This window comes from Leuciscus leuciscus (genome assembly GCF_965113295.1).
Source record: "Leuciscus leuciscus genome assembly, chromosome: 10".
Classification (NCBI taxonomy): Eukaryota; Metazoa; Chordata; class Actinopteri; order Cypriniformes; family Leuciscidae; genus Leuciscus; species Leuciscus leuciscus.
In genome coordinates, this window is record NC_138734.1 from 42110536 (window position 1) to 42133435 (window position 22900).

Sequence of the window (22900 nt, forward strand, 5' to 3'; positions counted from 1 at the left end):
CTTTTTATCTAAAACAGGAACAGAAGACGGCGCTCGAATCCTTCCTTTGCAAGAAGGGCGTTTTTGCTGTTTTGCCGACCGGATACGGCAAGAGTCTAATCTACCAGTTAGCTCCGCTGGTAACTAAGCGAGCGTATGGGGCTTGTTGTGATTGGTCGGAGTGTTATCCAATTGCGTGCAGTGAGATTTTCAAATGCATGCTTGGTGCCGCCCCTCGAGCTGGGCGATCTTCATTAGTCGATGCCAGACCATTAATCTTTCAGATTTAGGTCTGGATTTCCAGGCTAACAAAAAGCTATACTATATACAAAAGACAATGGACCTTTTTTTGCCCACAAATGTTTGGTAATTTGTTCGCACCTTAAAGGGGACTTATTATGTCCCTTTTCACAAAATGTAATGTAAGTCTCTGATGTCCCCAAAATGTGTCTGTGAAGTTTCAGCTCAAAAAAACTTCACAGATATTTTATTATAGCTTGTCAAATTTGCCCCTATTTGGGTGTGAGCAAAAACACTCCGTTTTTGTGGGTGTCCCTTAAAAATGCAAATGAGCTGCTGCTCCCCGCCCCCTTTCCAGAAGTGGGCGGAGCCTTTACAGCTCATGCTTCGGATACTCCGGCAACAACAAAACTGGAGAATCTCACGCAGCCAAAATGTCAGAAATTGTCAGTAGTTGTGTTTTGCCTTATATGCTGGAATCAGAGTCGGACACCGATGGAGAGACTAAAAGAATCCAACTGGACGTTTCTGAATGGTTAGTTGATAAATTTATGTTAGATGTTAATCTAAAAAATGTTCAGAAACAACTTTTGTGCAAATCCAGCATTGAACTGACCCTCGTTTGTGAAGCAGATCATGGGCGGAGCTTCTTATGGGAGAGTTGGGGGAAATCTGGATCAAGAGACTGTTATGATTTATGGGGATTATAAAAAAAGGAGTGGGTGGATTTTTTACCATTATAATCTGGTTGTTTACACACACTGTGGACACACATCTGTGTTCAAACACCATGTAAAAGTGAATTTTGCATAATAGGTGCCCTTTAAGAATGTAGGGTTGGGGATTGATACGCAGATTCCAGTTCACAGATCCTCAGCTTTAACTTGCATTTCTTTAGTAACGTAATTGATTCATCAACCGCTCTGACTGATTCAGTGTGTTGATTCATCATTAACTGAGTGAATCATGGCTTTTTGAATGATTCTTTTAAAGAACAGAGTTGAAAAAAGTCATTTGTTTATGAATTGGACACTGGTTGCTCTGTATGCTTTTGCTTTAATACAAAGGACCAGTTCAGAAGATTAATTTGTTTGTGAATTGTGATTGATTTTGAAATGGTGAAAACCAATCTCAAGACTGTTCAAATGCAGACTGGAATTAATCAGAAAATCAATGTTTTTAGCGTGTCCTACAAAACAGACAGATATTTTTATCACACAAAGTCAGGCATATAAATTTACCCACGCTGTTCAAGACATGCTTAATAGATCAAAGAGCGCAGATTAACAATAAATGACACATAATATAAAATAGATCTGCTTTTTACAGCTCAGGTTAAAAGTTAATGTTCCTCTGATTAGCCCTGAATCGACCGCTATATTTGGATGACTTTCAAAGTCTGCAGACCCTTCCAAGTAGCCTCAGTTTTCCTTTCAGTCACAGAAGCAGAAGCGCTGCCTCTTTCCTTTCTGTAATTACATCCATCACAGGCTCACTGCCAAATGTCATACTTCATAAAACCAGACATCTCTTCTTCCACAGTATAGATGATGTATTTCCTGACAGCTTCTCACTACTGATCACCTGTGCATGTAGAAATATTCCCATACACACACATCTGCAAATATCCTAGCAAATTTCACATACAGTATTACATACAGTATGATTCACACTTGCATATCATGCATTCGCCCGCTAAGTGTATTGAGATAAAGCCCTTTATTTTTAACATGCCATAACTAAGGGCTTATATACTTTTACGAGATCAGACCAGTTGCACTGACACATTTAAACAGTGGCCATTATTTCATGAAAAACAATGCGAATGCACACCAGCACTCATAATAAGCCCTGCGTGTCTGTATGTGATGGGATTGTCTCAGTTGTGCATTAGAGCTAATTGTGTTACAGTTCTGAGAAGAGAAAAGCATGAGCTCATCCTCTCCTGTGTGCACAGACAGAAAAGTAGTTTAGATAATAACATTCCTAGTTAGGTTTCTTTTAGAGTGACACCCTCATCCAAAACCATCCAAAACTACGATGATTTTATTCCAGTTTAAACAATGTTGGCATCACAGTGTAACTTTTCTCTTAACCCTGCTGTAAGTGGATGAAGCAGACGTTTGAGGAGGCGGATAAGAATGGAGACGGTCTTCTGAACATTGAGGAGATCTACCAGCTTTTACACAAGATGAACGTCAACTTGCCTCGCAGGAAAGTCAAACAAATGTTCCAGGTATGCGGGAAAGTGGAAGCCTTAAAGAAATGGTCTTGGCGAATATTGACGTAAACACAGTCAGTTCTGTTTTAAGTGAATGTAACCAGTTGAGAAAGAAAACACATGTGTAACAGTATAATGATCCATGCGTCAGGTCTTAAAGTGACAGCAGCCTAATAAACCTGATGCCAAATTATGAGATAATATTAAAAATATCTATATGGCTGTTTTTCCCTATGGTATCAGATGTCAAAATTGTGGGCAGTTAAATTGCTGAGTGTCTAGTAACTTTGGAAAACCACTAGCCACAGTGGCTGGAGAGCAAAAAAGTGAATGTCAAGCCCTGCACACACATATTATTGTGCTTCAGAGGACAGTGATTCATGCACTGGTATATTGTATGGATTACTATCAAGTACCTTTTTGAGCTTCAACATTTGGGAACCTATTCACTTGCATAGCATGGACTCACAGAGGTGAAAATTCTTACACTTCATGTAAATTGAATGTAATATGTTAATAAATCAATCAAAGTTTCCATTGTTTTATAGAAAGTTTAATTAAATCCGGCTCACGCTGTTCCCTCAAGGCAGGGTGCAAATTGTCATTTTAAGAACGACATTGTTTTCTATGTACTATTTGTTCAGAAGAGCTGTGCGAACTCCATTGTGTGCTTTATATCACCTTAATGTGCCTTAAAAAATGTTTCTCCAGTTTTACTTGTGACTGCTTAATTTCTTAAAGACAATGGATTTGAATTTGAAATACTTTAGACAGGGAGAATTGGACAGAAAGGCAGGATAATATGCATGACAGAATGAAAAACTTCTCACTTAAACTTAGAATTTTGCTCAATAAGGTCAATTGACAAACATGCATGATAGTGAGACATCGTTTTATTGGATATATTTCAATATAATCTTCCTTTTATGCGTAATGATTGTTGTAGTAGTAGTAATAGTGAAGACATTTAAGGATATTTTCTCTTTAAAAGTCATGCAGCTTTGCTCTTGTGTGTGTGTGTGTTCACAGGAGGCGGACACTGATGACCAGCAGGGCTCACTGACGTTTGAGGAGTTCTCTGTCTTCTATAAGATGATGTCCTTAAGGCGAGACCTCTTCTTGCTGCTCATGAGCTTCAGTGAGAAGAAAGATCATCTCACCGCAGAGGAACTCGGCAACTTTCTGCGTGTGGAGCAAAAGGTCAATGTAACATCTCTTCCTGATCAAAACATGATATGTTGTCTCTCCATTTGCCATATTTACAGTATGTGTCATTCTCATCCAGAAGTGAAGCTTGGATCGATGTCACCCTGCAGTCAATCATTTTATCCCTTAAAACTCATATTTGATAATCAAAATGACTTTCTTAATGCCTTAAAATAGCTTGAACGTGACTCTACAGCTGCTTCATTTAGTATACGCAGACTCATGAATATGCAAATTAGTCTCCGCCTCCACTTTGAACATCATAGAAAGTCAGTGGAGAAAAGCCCCGCCCCCTCGTTGATGGGATTGGTTTCTTGCTAGTGATGGTAGGAAACCACGTTTTTGACACACTGCAGTTTTAATACTCAGCAATGGTGTTGACTTTTGAATTTGCACATGGTTTGTCTTAAAGCATATTAAAAACACCACATAGACATATAAACAATATTATGAACTTGATGTTCACCACAGGGGGACTTGAAGGGCTGATACACACATGTTCCAATGGCCATGACTTTTTAGGGGTTTTCACGCTTTTATAAGCATATATAGTTATTGCAGAAGCTCTCTACCTGAGCCTTGCATAGTTTTTTTAATGTAAATCCCATAAACATCATCCTGACTGATGTTCCATAACCGCCTCAGATGTCTCACACGGTCAGGCTCTGAACTACTTCCTTTTCCTCCTTTCTTCAAGCTTTTACATCTTACTACTGTATGTAATATTATAATAGTATTTCACATTATTACTGTTTTTACTGTATTTTTTTATCAATAAATGCAGCCTTGGTGAGCAGAAGAAATTAAATAAGAAAATAAACGGTAACACTTTATTTTACAGTGTCCTTGTTACATATGTTACATGTACTTACCATAGTAATAACAGTAAATTATGCATAATTACATGCAACTAACCCTCAACCAAATCCTAATCCTACCCTAACCCTATAGTAAGTACATATAGTTAATATTACTCAGTACTTAAATATATAATTACACTGTAACAATGACACCAAATAACCAAATAAACCAAAGCAAAATTCTATCATTCCACATATTTCTTCAGATTGACAAATCAGAAATAATTTCACTTTTATTGTCTCTGACAAATTGGTTCTTCCAATTTGTTATTATTATGTATATAATCATCATTTAGAGCATTTTACTGTGCTTCATGCATTTCTGCCTGAGCTCTTGGGCATTCTTTAAGATTCAGAAAGTGAAAGCCTCTGTCTCTCTATCAGCCATTATAATGTGTTTCCAGCTGAGGTTATGAACAGCTTCTCTGTGCCCCTGCTCCCTCTCTCTGCCCACGCACGGACCCGAAGCCCCGGGGAACTTGGGAAAAGAGGGAAAGGGTGCAGACAAAACAGAAGGATGAAGCCATTTAGTGAAAGAATGGCAGTTCGGAGGGTTTTTGTGATCTTCCTTTAAGAGGAGGTGACCCTCAGAGAGCAGATGATTGACATGTTCATGGATCCTCTCTGGAAGAGGGACATGAGGTTGACCCTCTCTTTTGATTTCTTCACAGATGTCTAATGTGACTCCTGAACACTGTATGGACATAATCAATAAGTTTGAAGTGTCCGAGGAGAACAAGCAGAATGAAGTTCTTGGAATCGAAGGTGAGAATTATGTCTTTATGGTTTCTCTACTTTTCTTTCTTCCTATTTTCCTTCGTTTATCACAGAGTACCTGACAGAATGACAGAAAAGCTAGTCTAACTATTCTTGATCATGTGTATATTTAATTTTTTTTTTTTACTTAATTACGTAGAAACTAGGGCTGTCCTCGACTGCAAGTTGACTGTTAGCCGTTCATTTAAGCCATTAGTCGATTAGTCTGGAGACAAATGCTAAACCATAACAATAAGCATTTAAATATATAAATTTGATAAGAGCTGAATTATCAGTTCAAAAAACTGAACTGATAAGAATGTAAATGTGTAGCTTGAAATGCAATGTAAGTTGCTTTGGATAAAAGCGTCTGCCAAATGCATGAATGTAAATGTAAAATAAATGAAGTGCCATCAGAGAAGCGCTAAATACATTCGGTCACTGATTTCGGCCCAAAACTGAAAATAGTTGTTTCAGATGAAAATTTTCGGTAGCAAATTTTCAGAATGTAATAATAATAATAATACAGTTTATTGAAACATCTTTTAAGGAATATCACACAATATCAAAAAAAAAATTCATCCATGTTTTAATTTAAACTGTAAACCTGTTGTGCAGTACTTTGTATGCCAAAAAATGAAAGTGTGTGTGTGTGTGTGTGTGTGTGTGTGTGTGTGTGTGTGTGTGTGTGTGTGTGTGTGTGTGTGTCGTGAAACTTCAGCTTTATGTTCTGGGTCCGTGAGTTCTGTCTGAACACTGGCCACGCTCTCTTCCCTTAAGCTCAATAGCGCACACACACACACACACACACACACACACACACACACACACACACACACACACACACACACACACACACACACACACACACACACACACACCTACACACAGGCTCAGTTCAGATTGACTTCCTACTAGAGTAAAGCTGATGGAACTGATGGCCTGCTGCTGCTGTGTGACCCTTTAATAGTTTGTCAGACATCTGTGTAAAAGAGAAAACACTATCTGTCTATCTCTGTCTATCTCTCTATCTCTGTCTATCTCTGTCTATCTCTCTATCTCTGTCTATCTCTGTCTATCTCTATCTATCTCTGTCTATCTCTGTCTATCTCTCTATCTCTGTCTATCTCTGTCTATCTCTCTATCTCTGTCTATCTCTGTCTATCTCTCTATGTCTATCTCTCTATCTCTGTCTATCTCTGTCTATCTCTCTATCTCTGTCTATCTCTCTATCTCTGTCTATCTCTGTCTATCTGTCTATCTCTCTATCTCTGTCTATCTCTCTATCTCTGTCTATCTCTCTATCTCTGTCTATCTCTGTCTATCTCTATCTATCTCTGTCTATCTCTATCTATCTCTCTATCTCTGTCTATCTCTGTCTATCTCTCTATCTCTGTCTATCTCTGTCTATCTCTCTATCTCTGTCTATCTCTGTCTATCTCTGTCTATCTCTGTCTATATCTGTCTCTATCTATCTCTATCTATCTATCTATCTATCTATCTATCTATCTATCTATCGTAACATTTGCACTTTTTTTGTGTAAAAACTGCATTCAAGCTTTTAAAAACTCACTGAATTGATCCCTCCAATTGTTGCACTCCTGCAATTTTGCCATCTCTCTTTTTGTCTGAGTATGATATTTCTAATTATTTTACATGATGTCCCCATATGTTAGCGGCGCATCAACCATTTGACTGAATTTTCAGCTTTTAAAAAGTGTTGCTTGTATTTTTCTTTTGGGATTTGTTTATATCAGCTCAAAGATTATATGACACACAGCCGTTCTGTCTGCTTCCACCATCCAGGGTTCACCAACTACATGCGGAGCCCAGTCTGTGATGTGTTCAACCCTCAGCACAACGAGATCAATCAAGACATGGACCAGCCTCTGTGTAACTATTTCATAGCCTCGTCCCACAACACCTATCTGACTGGAGACCAGTTGCTGTCCCACTCCAAGACGGACATGTATGCGTGGGTCCTGCAGGCCGGCTGCCGCTGTGTGGAGGGTGAGAGAAACCTGAGGATATCAATGTGTCCGTGGTTGTAAAAAATAACATGTTTTGGTTTTTTTTTGAGCCCTGTTTGTGACTGTGCTCTGTGTTACAGTGGACTGTTGGGACGGCCCAGACGGGGAGCCTATGGTTCAACACGGTTACACTCTGACCTCCAAGATCACCTTTAAATCTGTCATTGAGACCATCAACAAATACGCCTTTGTAAACAATGAGTGCGTATTTCCAGTGTTCCTTCTGTCCTTTATGATCAGTCATTTTCCTCATAGCTTTAAAAGCATCACTTGTGGACACAGTAAGACACGTATAGCTCATTTAAAACAACCATATGTTCTTTATGCTTAAAGAAAGGAACAATTATTTGATGCATCACATGAGATACACACACCGTCATATCAGTGGCCTAGAAATACAGTTTTATTTTACAAAAGTGTAAAATGTTGGTCATCATGGACATCGCATGCCCAATACCATCCCTTTATTTTGGTAATCGGCATTAATGGTTGAAAAATGAATTATGGTTCGCAAACACGCCTGTAAAATGAGAATGATTGTTGTTAAACTCCAAAAAATCACTATTAAGTTATTCAAATTAAATTGAAGTTTTAGAAAGAAAAGAAAATGTATTATTTATTTAGTAATGATTTAATTTTATTTACAAATGTAATAGATTTATGTTTCATTGAATGAATATCACATAATGCATATTGTCTCACATAATATTTTTTATAGTATATAATATTCTGTAAGCAGTGTGTTAGTATCCCATAAAAATAGTATAAATAAAATAAAACATTTACACAAAATAATATATATAATAGGAATTGCTGAGTGCCACCTCAAAAATGTATTAATATTTCAGTAATCAGCTTCACGAGGGAATTTTATTTGTGTTAGACCGCTTTCTGTTTTCAAATGTGATAGACTGTTATCTCCAAAACAGTTCAGATTTGGCCCAGACCTTGTGTTTGCTTCTCTTCATCTCACGATTATCAGATACTGCACCCTGTGAGTTGCATGACATAAACATTATATTTAATTTGTTGTGGAAAATTGTTTTGTTTTTCACCGTGAGGATAGGTACAGTAATAATAGTAGAGGGCTTTTTGCTCCACTGCCTGGATGCTATTAGAAAACTACCTTTCTGTCTCTTTAATGGTGTTTTATCATTAAACAGCCACCTGTTTCAGCTAATGACTTACTATAATGGAGCAAATGAGCATTTAGCACATGCATATCGCATGCAAATTACACTCACCATATCCCATGATCCCTGTTGAGACAGTATTGATATCACTTTAGCCCAACAGCGCATCTATTTAATCTTTTCCATTTCAATCTTTCTGATTCTCTTGTTTTTTCATGCATGTGTATGTGTGTATTTGAGTGTGAGGCTTTTTAAACCCAGAGGGTTTCCCTGATTCCCAGACAGACCTGACATTCAGGCATAGCTTGTCTGAATCTAATCCAGCGATTTTCAAAGAGCACAGAATCATTTTTATATTTTTGCTCTGTAAAATGTGTTTTCTCACAGGCTCTTGGAAACATCTTGTTGGAGAAATGTGAATATAATATGCAATGTCGAGATCTTAGACTACGAGTGAGAATAGTATGGAAGCTTGTTTCCACCACTGAATAAAAAATATAAAAGGTAATTGCGACTTTTTATCTCAAAATTCGGACTTTTTATCTCAGAATTGCGAGATATAAACATGCAATTCTGGAAAAAATTGAGTCAGAATTGCATGTTTATATCTCACATTTCTGAGTTTATATCACGCAATTGCAACTTTATATAACGCAATTCTGACTTTATATCTCACAATTCTGAGAAATAAAGTCAGAATCGCGAGATGTACACTCGCAATTGTGAGATAAAAAGTCGCAATTATCTTTTAAAATGTTTTATTCTGTGGCGGAAACAAGCTTCAATAGTGACCAAAGTGTGAATTTTTTTGAGTGTGCAGATCATAAATGAAGTAAACCGAACAGGAAGACGGCAAGAGAAAGAAAGTAGAAAGAGAGACCGACAGGAAAAAGGAAATAGTGAGAAGTTAAGAGAGAGAGAGAGAGAAGATGACAGCGAAGATGAGGCAAGATGAAAGAAACACAGATAAAAGGTTAATGTCAGAGGAAGGCACAAGGCAAGGAGCATCTGCTGACTGTTGTTTCTGTTCCCTGGTTCATGATTACTGTCAACCCTCCGTTCTCTCTTCTGTCTCCTGCTGCGTCAGGTTCCCCGTGATCCTGTCCATAGAGAATCACTGCAGCATTCAGCAGCAGAAGAAGATCGCTCGGCATCTAAAGGAGATCTTCGGAGACAAGCTGGACGTGGGGGAGGCCCTGAACAAAGACCCCAAGCAGATCCCCAGCCCGAACAGCCTGAAAGGAAAGATACTCTTAAAGGTATGATGGTGTGAACCAAAGGCACCCTCCTAAATTTCCACACTGGATAAGGCTAGTTTTGTTTTGATGCTGGTCTAACTGATGAACCAGTATAGTCATGCTGTCAAAAATTTACTTAAAGGGACAGTTCACCCTAAAATGAAAATTAAGTCATAATTTACCCACCCTGGTGTTGTTCTGTTTCACACACGGCATTAGAACAACACCAGGGTGGGTAAATTATGACTTAATTTTCATTTTAGGATGAACTGTCCCTTTAAGTTAATTTTTACTTTCTTTTATGGACCACAAAATGATAATTCTTAAAAAAAAAATTCATCTCACGCTCGTCCATATAATGATGGTGAATAGCGACCATCAAGCTTTTTAAAAAAAGATGCTAAAGTATCACAGAATGATCCCTTGCGACACGTGTTGTATATTCGTATACTGTTTTGGGGGTATATGATAGGGTTTGGTGAAAAACAAACTGAAATTTAATGATCCTGACTTTGTCTGTGGTCTTCTCACGACTCATGAGACTCTATTAGTACCGCAGTTCACTCCGACACGCACAGAAAAAACACACAAGTTGTGAGAAATCAAGATTAACAAAAACGAGACATGAGATACAACCCATACTTTCTTCTCTGAGGTGAATATATGCGTTGTGTTCATCGTAATAAGATGTTATCACGTTCACATCTGTCAGCTGTCAATCTGACTGTCTTCAGAGAAACAGCGTTCCGGTCCGGAGATATTCAACTCAGTTGTTAATGTTAAAGTTGTTAAACATGGTCATTTTCAAACTTGCATCAAGACAAGTTATGACATTAGTAACATCAAACAGCATCAGTTCTTGAGTTTCTGTGAAGTTTGAATGTGCACATGAATAAAGACTTACACTTTAGTCTTTTCCTCACACAAAGCTATTATGTAGCTTCAGAAGTATTAGTAAATGTTAACAGAATTAATTTGGGCTAAACTATTTCTTTAAGTGTGTAATGGTATGACAGGTGGTCAGTCAGATAAGAAGAGAGTATTGCTTTGTAAATACGGACGTCATTGTGCCATGGAGGATCTTGGCATTAGTAAAGCAGGTCAAGACAGATGGCACTGCCAGCCTGCGACTCTACAGGACCCTTCTAGTTGAGCAAACAGTGACGGCAGACTCTCAAACCCAGCAGGGACTCTTTGTGATTGGAGCACACTTGAGTAAATCCCCGCACTCGAACACGGGTCTCTTTCGAAAACACACACACACACACTTAAACATGTCACAATGTCAGCTCCCTCCGCCAGACTGTGTTCCTGCCAACTCTGTAGGTCAAAAGCATGGAATTGATTTTCCCTCCGTCTTGTCCTTCCACCGGCGACTCTTATTTCCCACTAGCCCTCACACAAATGCATTTGTGAGAGAGACCGACCGACTAGGAGGAGACAAGGGTTTGTGCTTTGAGTTTTAGGCTTAATGACCCGTAAACAGGTTTCAATGCTCTGAAGTGTCTAAGGCCCTGTTTACACCTGGTATTAAGATGCGTTTTGGTCGATCGGATCACAAGTGGACGAGGGAGACACATTCCTGTTGTTCACTTCTGGTGTTTTAATCCGTCTCTTTTGTCCACTTTTAACCACTGATTTCTTTGAGGCGAGGGTCTATGGGCGGGTAAATGTATGGGCTTTTTCAGATCTATAGATCTAACTGATGAAATAAGCTCATGCAATTTACATACGAACACGACTGGAGACGACAGAAAACACGGAGAGCATCAGCTTTAGTTTCTGCTCTGACAGACCAGCCGAACGCTGTGAGTGTGTGTTAGAAATCAGGAATGGTGAGAGAACATTGTGCTCGGTATGTTTTTCGTCTTTAAACCAAACTTGGGTCTCCAGCCGAGAAAGTTTAAATCCCGTTAGGCTGGAGCTCTTCCCATAATGTTCACTCATTAGATCAGTAGACGGAGAGTAGGCGTCTTTTGAGGCTGTTTGACTTTGAACACATTCGACCACGTGAGTGTTTACACTACGAAAGCAATCCGGTAGAATGTGTTTTCGACTACCTCTGAAAGTGGTCGAAAGTTGTCAAGCTTAATACGTTTTAGACCCCGTTTACACCTGTATTTTGCATCGTCCACTTGTTATCCGATCGACCAAAACGCATATTAATACCTGTTGTAAAAACACTGGTTATCCTCAGGTTTAGATACTGTGGGTTCCTCCCAAATGAGGGTCCTCTGTTGTCTGAATAACAAGTGAAAACAAGTTGTATGTCTTATTGGGAATGAAACAACAGGGTTATTAACACAAACCGAGAAAACATTACATTGCAGTCTTCCTAAAAAGAAAATATCCCTGGGGTTTCATACTACACTTATCTTTCGCCTGTGGCCAAGAGCCATTAGTATGGAATCAGTTCCAGTATCAATATCTGAGGTGCTGTGTCAACACACACAGGCTGTACGGTCTGTCGATAGTTTAAACAGAGGTGAAACACTATCTAACACTCAATATTGGGTTGTTTGCTGACAAGTCAGATCTATGGAAGCATTCATTGCTCCTTTTCTCATCTGCAGGGGAAGCGTCTTCCTCTGTACCTGTCTGCAGATGCTGAAGAGGGTGAGGTGTCTGACGACGACAGTGCTGATGAGATTGAAGATGACTTCAAGCTGAAGAATAGCATGGTAAGACTATAACACACTGATTAGGATTGAGCAGAGGGATTGATCACTTAACACACATGTGCACACTCAGCAGAGACATTTCAATCATTTTTTGTATTACAAAGGTACATTATTGTACATCTGGACAGGCACTGAAACGTATGGATCACAAAACGAAAACCTTTTGTGTAACTTTAGGGTCGGACATGATCCCATAGCGGGACTGTTTTTCATTAGTAAATGATGGAGAAAACTGTTCAAGTTTTATATATATAGAGAGAGAAAAATCATATGTAGGACTGATATTATCTTCTAAGTTCATAATGAGTTAACTGTGGTAAATATAGCATAATTGCTCTCATTTAATAGAAATACTACAAAATCAGCCTTTTATTCTTTCTCATTACAAATTCAGTGTTCTATAGGTAAAACATTTGAGCGTCTCTAAAGTTGCATGTACTTAAAAGGCTTTACACTTTATGACAGAAACATACTTTACACAAGAACATGAACACGGATGAGTTCAACGGCAATATTTAATTATACTTGAATTTACTGCAGAAAAAACATTAAAAACAACTTCATAACTTTATTAAATAATTTGTGACAAAAAAAAAAAAAAAAAAAAAAAATATATATATATATATATACAAGGATTAAGCAAAATACAAACAATAAATAAGAAAGCACAATAAACTATCTGTAAGTTCTGACACATTAAAGTTCAGCAGTGTGAAGTCAGTGCTATCCAGGTTTGGCTAGAAGTTTTTGTGCAAAAAAATCAAGGATCTATGTACTTCTTTGTGGCAAAGAAGTGAAAGCATGCAACAATATAAGTGAAACCAAAACAAAGTTAAAGAAGCTTAAGTTTATTGTAAAGAACTACATTTAAATAATAAACATTATTGTAACCATTCATCAGTACTCAGATCTTGAAGTGGGAAATATTACATATGACAATGAAAACTATATGTATAATGGCTGGGTATTGTTGGCTACCTCACGATCAGTACATATACGTATCTTGATATATGTTACACTACAGTATGTAAGCATCATATCCTGGCCACTTTTTTCAGAATTCCAATTTAGTATACGCAGACTAATGAATATGCAAATTAGTCTCCGCCTCCACTCAATCAGCTCGGATAACCAGCTTTAGTAAACGCTACACAATGACAAGTGGAAATACTGGTTTAATTCAGCCATATATGTTTGAATCAAAAGAAGAAGAGAAAGAGCGAATTACACCGGTTCACCTTCAAGTCGATGTATCAGAATTATAATGCGTTTTATGAATCGCTCTCTATAATGTCGGACACATACAGTAACAGTAATTGCTATGATTAGCCTTTGGCTTCACTACATTATCAAACAGCTAATAATGTGTTGTTAATGTTACACAAACCATGTTCCGGTTCGCATCTCAGAGTCACACAGCTGCCTTCTAAAAATCAGCAGTTTATGAGAGCATAAGATATGCAACACTTAAACACTGCGACACTTAAAGGGATATTTCACTGCTGGAAAGATGAATTTGTATTTAAATTGGATAATTTATATAGTAGAAATGTGAAATTATTTTAGAAGTTGGTGCCTTCTAGACTGAGAAAAGCCAGAAAATGTATTTTTGGCTCATGTGGATGAAAGACAACAACTCCCAGAATGCACTTGCCTCCCTACGAGGCCACTCCCAAGCCACGCCTACCGGTTACAGAGGGCCATATCGGAAGAAATGATACAACTAGGCTACTAGTCGACTGGAAACTGAAAAGACAGCGTTTTATCGTGAGATCCCCCTATGGGCGGGTTGAACACATGCGGAACGAGCTCCTCCTACTGGCTGGAGTCTCTCGGCTCTGGACAAAAAAGCCTCTGATGAGCTAAATGACGATTCTTGCGTCATTTGAGTTTTTTTTCCAGACACACGCTACACAAATCTCTCGTCTCAGGGGGACATGAGGGAGGGAAGCACGGTCACTCCAAAATACTACCGGATTTCTACCGAAATCCTCTCATGTTTCCTCTATCATTTAACGCCCTATAGGCAACCGCATATGTCTTGCAAAATCGAGAGTGAATAACTAAACACGTCGTCTATACCGTCTGTACATTAATATTGTACTACTACACATTTTGTGCAAATACCTTATCAGAATTACCAATAAGTAAATTTTGCCCTTTTTTTACTTTTTAAACTACTCAAGCTGTTATGTCTTTTCACGCTTTATCACCTCCTCTCCACCTCTTTTGAAAATCTCTCACGTATGATGGAGCCAGTATTTATCTGGCTTCCTCCTCACACCGCTCTGGCTCACAGTGAGTCTCTAAAAGCCGATCAATCGCAGGCCGAACCCCTGGCAAGCTTCTGTTTTTGTGGAAACACCTCTTATATGCAACAATGTGGCCACTTGCCAAGAGGTCCATCCAGCAGCGCTGCCTCCGTTACCATCAGACTGCCCACAGCTTCGCACAGAGATTGATGCTGAAATCAATATTTAACATTTATTTTCCCAGACACATTTATCAACAATAAATTGGTTTCCTAGTTAAGTATTTATTTGTTGATCTTGAATGAAGAATGCTTTAATAGCATTTTAATGTACCCTTGCAAAATATTCATGTTGTTTTGTCAGGAGTAATTAATGTTTAATGATCCACTCAGACAAGTCATTGCTGGGAGCCAGTTAAAGGTTTCTATCCTTCATCTCATTACATGCCTACTTAAACATGTCAGGAAATACAAGAAACACGCTGGCAATGTTGTAAGTTGACCCTCATTATGGCCGAGAGATTTTAAAGCCATTTACCTTCTTTAATAAATGACAGAAATCAAACAAATTTTTTTATTTTTTGCATAATTGGAACACTTTGAACCCTTTATTGCTCTCTCAGATCAGTATGCCAGGCTTTGATTTTTAATAAAATGACTCATGAATAGCCATTGAAGTGAAGAGAGAGAGAACAAACATCACTCCGGCCTCTTTCACTGCACGTGTTTGTTTTGGCACCATATTAAAGTTACAGAATTCACACTGCAAGTACACTTTAGCATACTTTTAAAAAGAGTACTTATTATGGAAATGACTACTTTAAACGAATATAAGTACGAACTGAATGTAATGTGTTCGGACACTTAATTGCATGTTAATTGCCATTTAAAGGATTAGTTCACTCCAGAATTAAAATTCCCTGATAATTTTCTCCCCCCACGTCATCCAAGATATTCATGTCTTTCTTTCTTCAGTGGAAAAGAAAATAAGGTTTTTAATAAATGTTTAGTTTGGTATTGTACAGCACAGTGGTCAACTACTTTTGTTTTTATTGTGCTTTATAATACATTTTGATTTGATTTTGATTTGATTAATTTCAGTCTAACGGGCCCAGTCAGAACCAGGTGGAGTCGCACATCAGGAAGAAGCTCGACTCTCTGATGAAAGAGTCTCAGATCGGGGACAAAGAAGACACAGACAGTTTCTCCATCCGAGCGCTGCTCCGCGCCACACACGAGGGACTCCAGAGAAACCTGCGCAAGGTAGCATTCCCGAGTCTGTTCTTAGCATTCCCGAGTCTGTTCTTAGCGTTCCCGAGTCTGTTATTAGCATTCCCGAGTCTGTTCTTAGCGTTCCCGAGTCTGTTATTAGCATTCCTGTGTCTGTTCTTAGCATTCTCGAGTCTGTTCTTAGCGTTCCCGAGTCTGTTATTAGCATTCCCGAGTCTGTTCTTAGCATTCCCGAGTCTGTTCTTAGCATTCCCGAGTCTGTTCTTAGCATTCCAGAGGCTGTTCTTAGCATTCTCGAGTCTGTTCTTAGCATTCCCGAGGCTGTTCTTAGCGTTCCCGAGGCTGTTTTTAGCATTCCCGAGCCGGTTCTTAGCGTTCCCGAGTCTGTTCTTAGCATTCTCGAGTCTGTTCTTAGCATTCTCGAGTCTGTTCTTAGCGCTCCCAAGTCTGTTCTTAGCATTCTCGAGTCTGTTCTTAGCGTTCCCAAGTTTGTTCTTAGCAATCCCGAGTCTGTTCTTAGCGCTCCCGAGTCTGTTCTTAGCATTCCCGAGTCTGTTCTTAGCATTCCCGTGTCTGTTCTTAGCATTCTCAAGTCTGTTCTTAGCGTTCCTGAGGCTGTTCTTAGCAATCCCAAGTCTGTTCTTAGCGTTCCCGAGTCTTGTTCTTAGCATTCCCGAGTCTGTTCTTAGCATTCTCAAGTCTGTTCTTAGCATTCCCAAGTCTGTTCTTAGCGTTCCCGAGTCTTGTTCTTAGCATTCCCGAGTCTGTTCTTAGCATTCCCGAGTCTGTTCTTAGCATTCCCGAGTCTGTTCTTAGCATTCCCGAGTCTGTTCTTAGCATTCTCGAGTCTGTTCTTAGCGTTCCTGAGTCGGTTCTTAGCGTTCCGGGGTCTGTTATTAGCATTCCCGAGTCTGTTCTTAGCGTTCCCGAGTCTGTTATTAGCATTCCTGTGTCTGTTCTTAGCATTCTCGAGTCTGTTCTTAGCGTTCCCGAGTCTGTTATTAGCATTCCCGAGTCTGTTCTTAGCATTCCCGAGTCTGTTCTTAGCATTCCCGAGTCTGTTCTTAGCGTTCCAGAGGCTGTTCTTAGCATTCTCGAGTCTGTTCTTAGCATTCCCGAGGCTGTTTTTAGCATTCCCGAGCCGGTTCTTAGCGTTCCCGAGTCTGTTCTTAGCATTCTCGAGTCTGTTCTTAGCATTCTCGAGTCTGTTCTTAGCGCTCCCAAGTCTGTTCTTAGCATTCTCGAGTCTGTTCTTAGCGTTCCCAAGTTTGTTCTTAGCAATCCCGAGTCTGTTCTTAGCGCTCCCGAGTCTGTTCTTAGCATTCCCGAGTCTGTTCTTAGCATTCCCGTGTCTGTTCTTAGCATTCTCAAGTCTGTTCTTAGCGTTCCTGAGGCTGTTCTTAGCAATCCCAAGTCTGTTCTTAGCGTTCCCGAGTCTTGTTCTTAGCATTCCCGAGTCTGTTCTTAGCATTCTCAAGTCTGTTCTTAGCATTCCCAAGTCTGTTCTTAGCGTTCCCGAGTCTTGTTCTTAGCATTCCCGAGTCTGTTCTTAGCATTCCCGAGTCTGTTCTTAGCATTCCCGAGTCTGTTCTTAGCGTTCCCGAGTCTGTTCTTAGCATTCTCGAGTCTGTTCTTAGCATTTCCGAGTCTGTTCTTAGCGTTCATGAGTATGTTCTTAGCGTTCCCGAGTCTGTTCTTAGCATTCCCGAGTCTGTTCTTAGCGTTCCCGAGTCTGTTCTTAGCGTTCCCGAGTCTGTTCTTAGCATTCCCGAGTCGGTTCGTAGCGTTCACGAATCTGTTCTTAGCGTTCCCGAGTCTGTTCTGAGTCTGTTCTTAGCATTCCCCAGTCTGTTCTTACCGTTCCCGAGTCTGTTCTTAGCGTTCCCGAGTCTGTTCTTAGCATTCCCGAGTCTGTTCTGAGCCTGTTCTTAGCATTCCCGAGTATGTTCTTAGCGTTCCCGAGTCTGTTCTGAGTCTGTTCTTAGCATTCCCGAGTCTGTTCTCAGTGTTCCCGAGTCTGTTCTTAGCGTTCCTGAGTCTGTTCTTAGCGTTCCCGAGTCTGTTCTGAGTCTGTTCTTAGCATTCCCGAGTCTGTTCTTAGCATTCCCGTGTCGGTTCATAGCATTCCCAAGACTGTTCTTAGCATTCCCGAGTCTGTTCTTAGCATTCCCAAGTCTGTTCTTAGGATTCCCGAGTCTGTTCTTAGCATTCCCGAGTCTGTTCTTAGCGTTCGTGAGTCTGTTCTTAGCATTCCCGAGTCTGTTCTTAGCATTCCTGAGTCTGTTTTTAGCATCCCTGAGTCTGTTCTTAGCGTTCCGGAGTCTGTTCTTAGCATTCCCGAGTCTGTTCTTAGCGTTCCTGAGTCTGTCCTTAGCATGCCCGAGTCTGTTCTTAGCATTTCTGAGTCTGTGTCGCCTCCAAATACTGTGTAAAGATGTAATGATGCATGAAGCGGTTTCTAAAAAACAATAGAATACAATCCCATCTCATCCTGTTCTATTATAGGCAGCTCTAAAGAAAGAAAAAAGAGAAAAGAATTGGAATACCTAATCAGTGTGCAATCCAGAAAAAGATATGGAGCATCCCTTAATTAACATTCGTTCTTCCTCTCTTCTTGCCCTATTATTAGACTTTGCACTCTCTAAACATTCATTTTGATGAGCCGTTTGTAAAGCACAGAGGGATTTTCTCTCCCCTTCAGTGTTCCTGCATAATATTTATGGGAAAAAAACAGAGAACTGTTGAGTGAACGCTCTGTCTGGAGTTACTGCTGCACTAATTTTATGCATCACTGCATGTGAAAATGTCCGTGCGTGACGCAAAAACTCATTTGAATAGATTTTGATACTCGACTGTTTGAGTTAGAATTAAATGCATTTTAAAGGAACATTTTAATCACAAACTTGGGAAATAAGACATCGTTTATTGAGCCTCATGTCATTCCAAACCATTTATTTTCTTGCATCAGTGGCCCAACAATTCTTTTTAATGATCACACGGCTCTTTTGCGTGTTGTGAAAATAGACACCGTGACCATCTTCCCGTTCCTCACACAAGGCTATTGTATGTTTGTACAATATAAAAATCATTATGTTTATGGAAAAATCCACATAAAACATGAAAACCCAACGTGTGTGTGTGTGCGTGTGTGTGTGTGTGTGTGTGTATGTGCGTCTTTGTGCGCGTGTGTGTGTGTGTGTGTGTGTGTGTCTGTGTGCGTGCATGCATGCGTGCGTGTGTGTGTGTGTCTTCCAGAACTCCAAAGATGGCATGAAGAAATCCCAGAGCCGCTCCTTCATCAGTAACCTCAAGCACAAGGTCAGAATAAAGATAGTCTTTTCTGTCTTTCTCCCACTCTCTCTCTTCCTTTTCTTTCTCTCGTTTCTCTGTCTCTGCTGTGGAATCAGGTCTGGCTATCCTACATCCTGTCCTCTCAGCGTGTCAGCGCTCTCAAATGTTACATAAATGTGTCCTTATTGCTCCCCAGAGGCAGAAGGATTTTATGAATAATCGCTATTGATCAAATCATAACAGATCATAAAGATGCATCAGTGACTCTGATCAGTTATCAGAGGGTCATCGCTGGGTCTCTTTATTTTACACATACATTTACTGAGGTTATATTTAAAAATTCCTACATTGATTACCGTAAGCACACCTGTTGACTTGATATCTGATAGTCCCTTCCAGATCATATATGATTGTGTATATTCATAATGACAGCTCTGAACTCTAGAGGCATTCTCATATTTAATTCCCTGCATACAAACTCTCTGAACGCTCACCTATCTCTATCGCTTACATTGAATGTGGTCGGTGTAATTCAACACCTTAATAGCAAATCAATGAAGTGAGTAAACAAGGCTTGTGGTCATTGCTCCATAAGTCTGATTGTGGACGATTGTACTGGGCTGTCGACACTTTATTGATTTTATTATTAAAATGCAATCAGGGTTGTCAGCGTTACGTTGCGGTTTCTCGTCGCATCCGTCATTCCTACAGGAGGTGTTCAGGCACGTCTCTCGTGTGTGTGTGATATTTCCTCCCGCTCTCGACATGTGTCTGTGTGTGTGTTTATGAGGTCTCAAAGGTTCTTCATTTGTTAGGAATGAGCCTTAAGTCTATTACAGAAGCTGTTATACCTGGATCCTCATGGCCCTAAAAAAGTCACATGATTTGGACACTAGTCACGCCTGCTACACACACACACTTACACACAGACACACACAGACACACACACACGCACACACACACACTTACACACACACACACACACACACACACACACACACACACACACACACACGCACACACACATTCTTGTACATCTATCTTTATGAGGACATCTATTGACACAATGCAATCTCTAGCCGCTTACCCTAACCTTACCCATCACAACTAAGTGCCTAACCCGAACCCTGACCCTAAACCGACCCTTAACCTCATTATAACCTTATCCCTAAAACCAAGTCTTGACCCTCAAACAGGCCTTTAAAGGCCAAAATGTCCTCACTTTACTCTCTTTGTCCTCACTCCAGTGGTCTAAAACTCAAACTGGTCCTCACAAAGATAGTTGTACAAGTACTCACACACACACACACACACACACACACTCGTGTGGTTATGTCAAGTACTGTATGCCCATTAAAACAGGCCAGTGCTATTCTGTTCCTCTCTGGTGTGTGTAGGAGGAATTTCATTTCCTCCCATCCAATGCAAAGGAGTAAACATTCACTCCATGTACTTATTTATTGTGCTCTGCGTTTGTGTGTGTGTGTGTGTGTGTGTGTGTGTGTGTGTGTGTGTGTGTGTGTGTGTGTGTGTGTGTGTGTGTGTGTGTGTGTGTGTGTGTGTGTGTGTGTGTGTGTGTGTGTGTGTGTGTGTGTGTGTGTGTGTGTGTGTGTGTTCCACAGAGGCACTCCAAATCAAGGCTGAAATGTCAGAGTGTTGAAGCGGATGATGAGGGGCCGCAGGAGTCATCAGGTGGACAGTTCAACAGGTTTGTCAGTCTGTCTATCCGTCTTTTTGGTGGATGATGCAAACTTTCTGTTTATTAACCCTTTCTCCACCAGGAATTTTTATTTTTTTTATAAAGTTGCCAGCCAGCGCTAGCATTTTTGATGATTTTCACGAAACTTTCATGGCCCCCCGGCCTGAATATCTGAACATGCAATATATTTCAAGAAACAACATAGCCTCTGCTTTTAAACAAAAACTGTATTGGCTTCATGCATTTTTTATCAACACTTGAATGTGGGTAAGTTTCATTAAAAAAGCAACATTCTGGGATTCAGAACGATGATCAAAACACAGATGGAGTCGATCGAGTCCATCAACACACTCTTCACAGTCCTGCAGCTCGTCCTGGCGAATAACATTTCATTCAGTAACATTCGGCAGATTTGATTTATATATGATTTCCTCATCATTTAATGAATTACTTCTGCCATGATTATAGAGAACATGTACAGACATTTCATAAAATCACCCAAAAAAATCTTCAATTTACACCTGGCAAATAGATTAGCAGATTCATTGGAAAATAAAGCTGAGTTTTGTGGATAAGTTGCTATAACTTGTGAGCCTAATTTACACAGGAGACATGTTTGTGCCGAAAAGATTTACATTGAAATGGACTGAACTAAACACAAGCACAACTGTTTCATAGATTCATCCCGTAATGTGGCAGTCATGAAGGGATTGTTAGTGTCTTATGTTAAAGAGGGTTTGCCATCATTTGTATGCTTAATGGGTTACATGAACACCACGAGGAAAGTCATTTGTAATGAAACTGTCACTCTGCAAGGGGCTTTTCTTATCTTTCATTTCCCCCTGATTTCCTTGTCTAGAGATCTGCAGTGAGTGATTTAACAGTGTGTGAGCTTAAACCTCTCGCTGCTCGAAGATGCGTTGAATAATCATGAGGACATTTTCATTTCATTTTCATTTTTCATTCGTTTATATCGTATTTGAGAGCAAACGTTTGGGATCTGTACGAATGTTTTTGAAAGACGTCTCTTATGCTCAACAAAGCTGCGTTCATATAACTGTTAAACAGCTTAAAATAACTGTTTCTGTGTGATTATATTTTAAAATGTAATTAATTCCTGTGATCAAAGCTGCATTTTCATCATCGTTACTCCAGTCTTCAGTGTCACATGATCCTTCAGAAATCATTCTGATATGATTATTTGATGCTCAAGAAACATTTCTGATTATTATGCATGTTTAAAACTGTTGTGCTGCTTATTATTTTTATGGAAACAAAAAAATTGCTTGTATTTTACTGATTATGAAAATAATGTGCATCTGACCTGGAGCAAATGATTGCATCTAATAGTGAGATGTTTCACAAACTCGTGATGTTTTGCTGTGTCTGTCTTTAGAGGCGGAAGGAGAAGGAAAACGATAAAGCTGAGCCGAGATCTATCAGATCTGGTGGTGTTCACCAACTCTGTGGCCTCTCAGGAGTGTTTAGATGAGGGTGAGAAATCTGTGTTTTCTGTATATTATTTATATTTATTTAGTTAATAAATGTCACATTTACCTGTGCGCTCGCTTCAATATATCAGGGCTCAATATTTTCTATCTGCCCTGTCAGACCGGTTCACTTTTTTACTTGTTCTGTCAAAATGCACAAAAGGTTATTGTTCTCATTGTTTTTGAGAACAGTGTCAGTGATTTAAGTGATTTAGGATTTGCAGGTAGGTCTAACAGGTGGGAAATATGCGGAAATTTAATAAAGTTATCAAACACTTCACAGTCTTCACTGCATAAATTATAAATTAAATTTAGATTAATCCTTATTAAAGCTACAGAAGTTATTCAGTCAAGAGCAGTGAGTGATTTTCTCTTTTTCTTTTGTTCTTTGATTATTCTTTAAGACAGACACTAGCAGGTTTATTAGGCTGCTGTCACTTTAAGACCTGACACACTTGACTCTTTACCCTAAACAGAAAAAATTAACCGCATGCATTAAAGGTAAAGTGGAGGATTTTCCCGAATTTTAGAAAAGAACCGCCCTCTCCACTTTTTGAAAAAATGCACATGCGCAACACTCTACCTGCTCCCGAGA

The 22900-nt window shown here is 39.5% G+C and overlaps 1 protein-coding gene across 5 annotated transcripts in view; it reads left to right on the plus strand.

The window, feature by feature from the left end:
- Positions 1 to 22900, plus strand: part of plch1 (phospholipase C, eta 1) — a 79861-nt gene that overhangs the window by 44588 nt on the left and 12373 nt on the right. For all 5 annotated transcript variants that reach the window (XM_082181337.1, XM_082181333.1, XM_082181336.1 and 2 more), the window contains 11 exons: positions 2325 to 2455; positions 3470 to 3640; positions 5178 to 5271; positions 7069 to 7272; positions 7373 to 7493; positions 9513 to 9684; positions 12237 to 12344; positions 15697 to 15858; positions 19081 to 19143; positions 20739 to 20824; positions 22212 to 22309. In XM_082181337.1, coding sequence (XP_082037463.1) covers positions 2325 to 2455; positions 3470 to 3640; positions 5178 to 5271; positions 7069 to 7272; positions 7373 to 7493; positions 9513 to 9684; positions 12237 to 12344; positions 15697 to 15858; positions 19081 to 19143; positions 20739 to 20824; positions 22212 to 22309 — 1410 coding nt within the window. The remainder of the gene's footprint in view (positions 1 to 2324; positions 2456 to 3469; positions 3641 to 5177; positions 5272 to 7068; positions 7273 to 7372; positions 7494 to 9512; positions 9685 to 12236; positions 12345 to 15696; positions 15859 to 19080; positions 19144 to 20738; positions 20825 to 22211; positions 22310 to 22900) is intronic.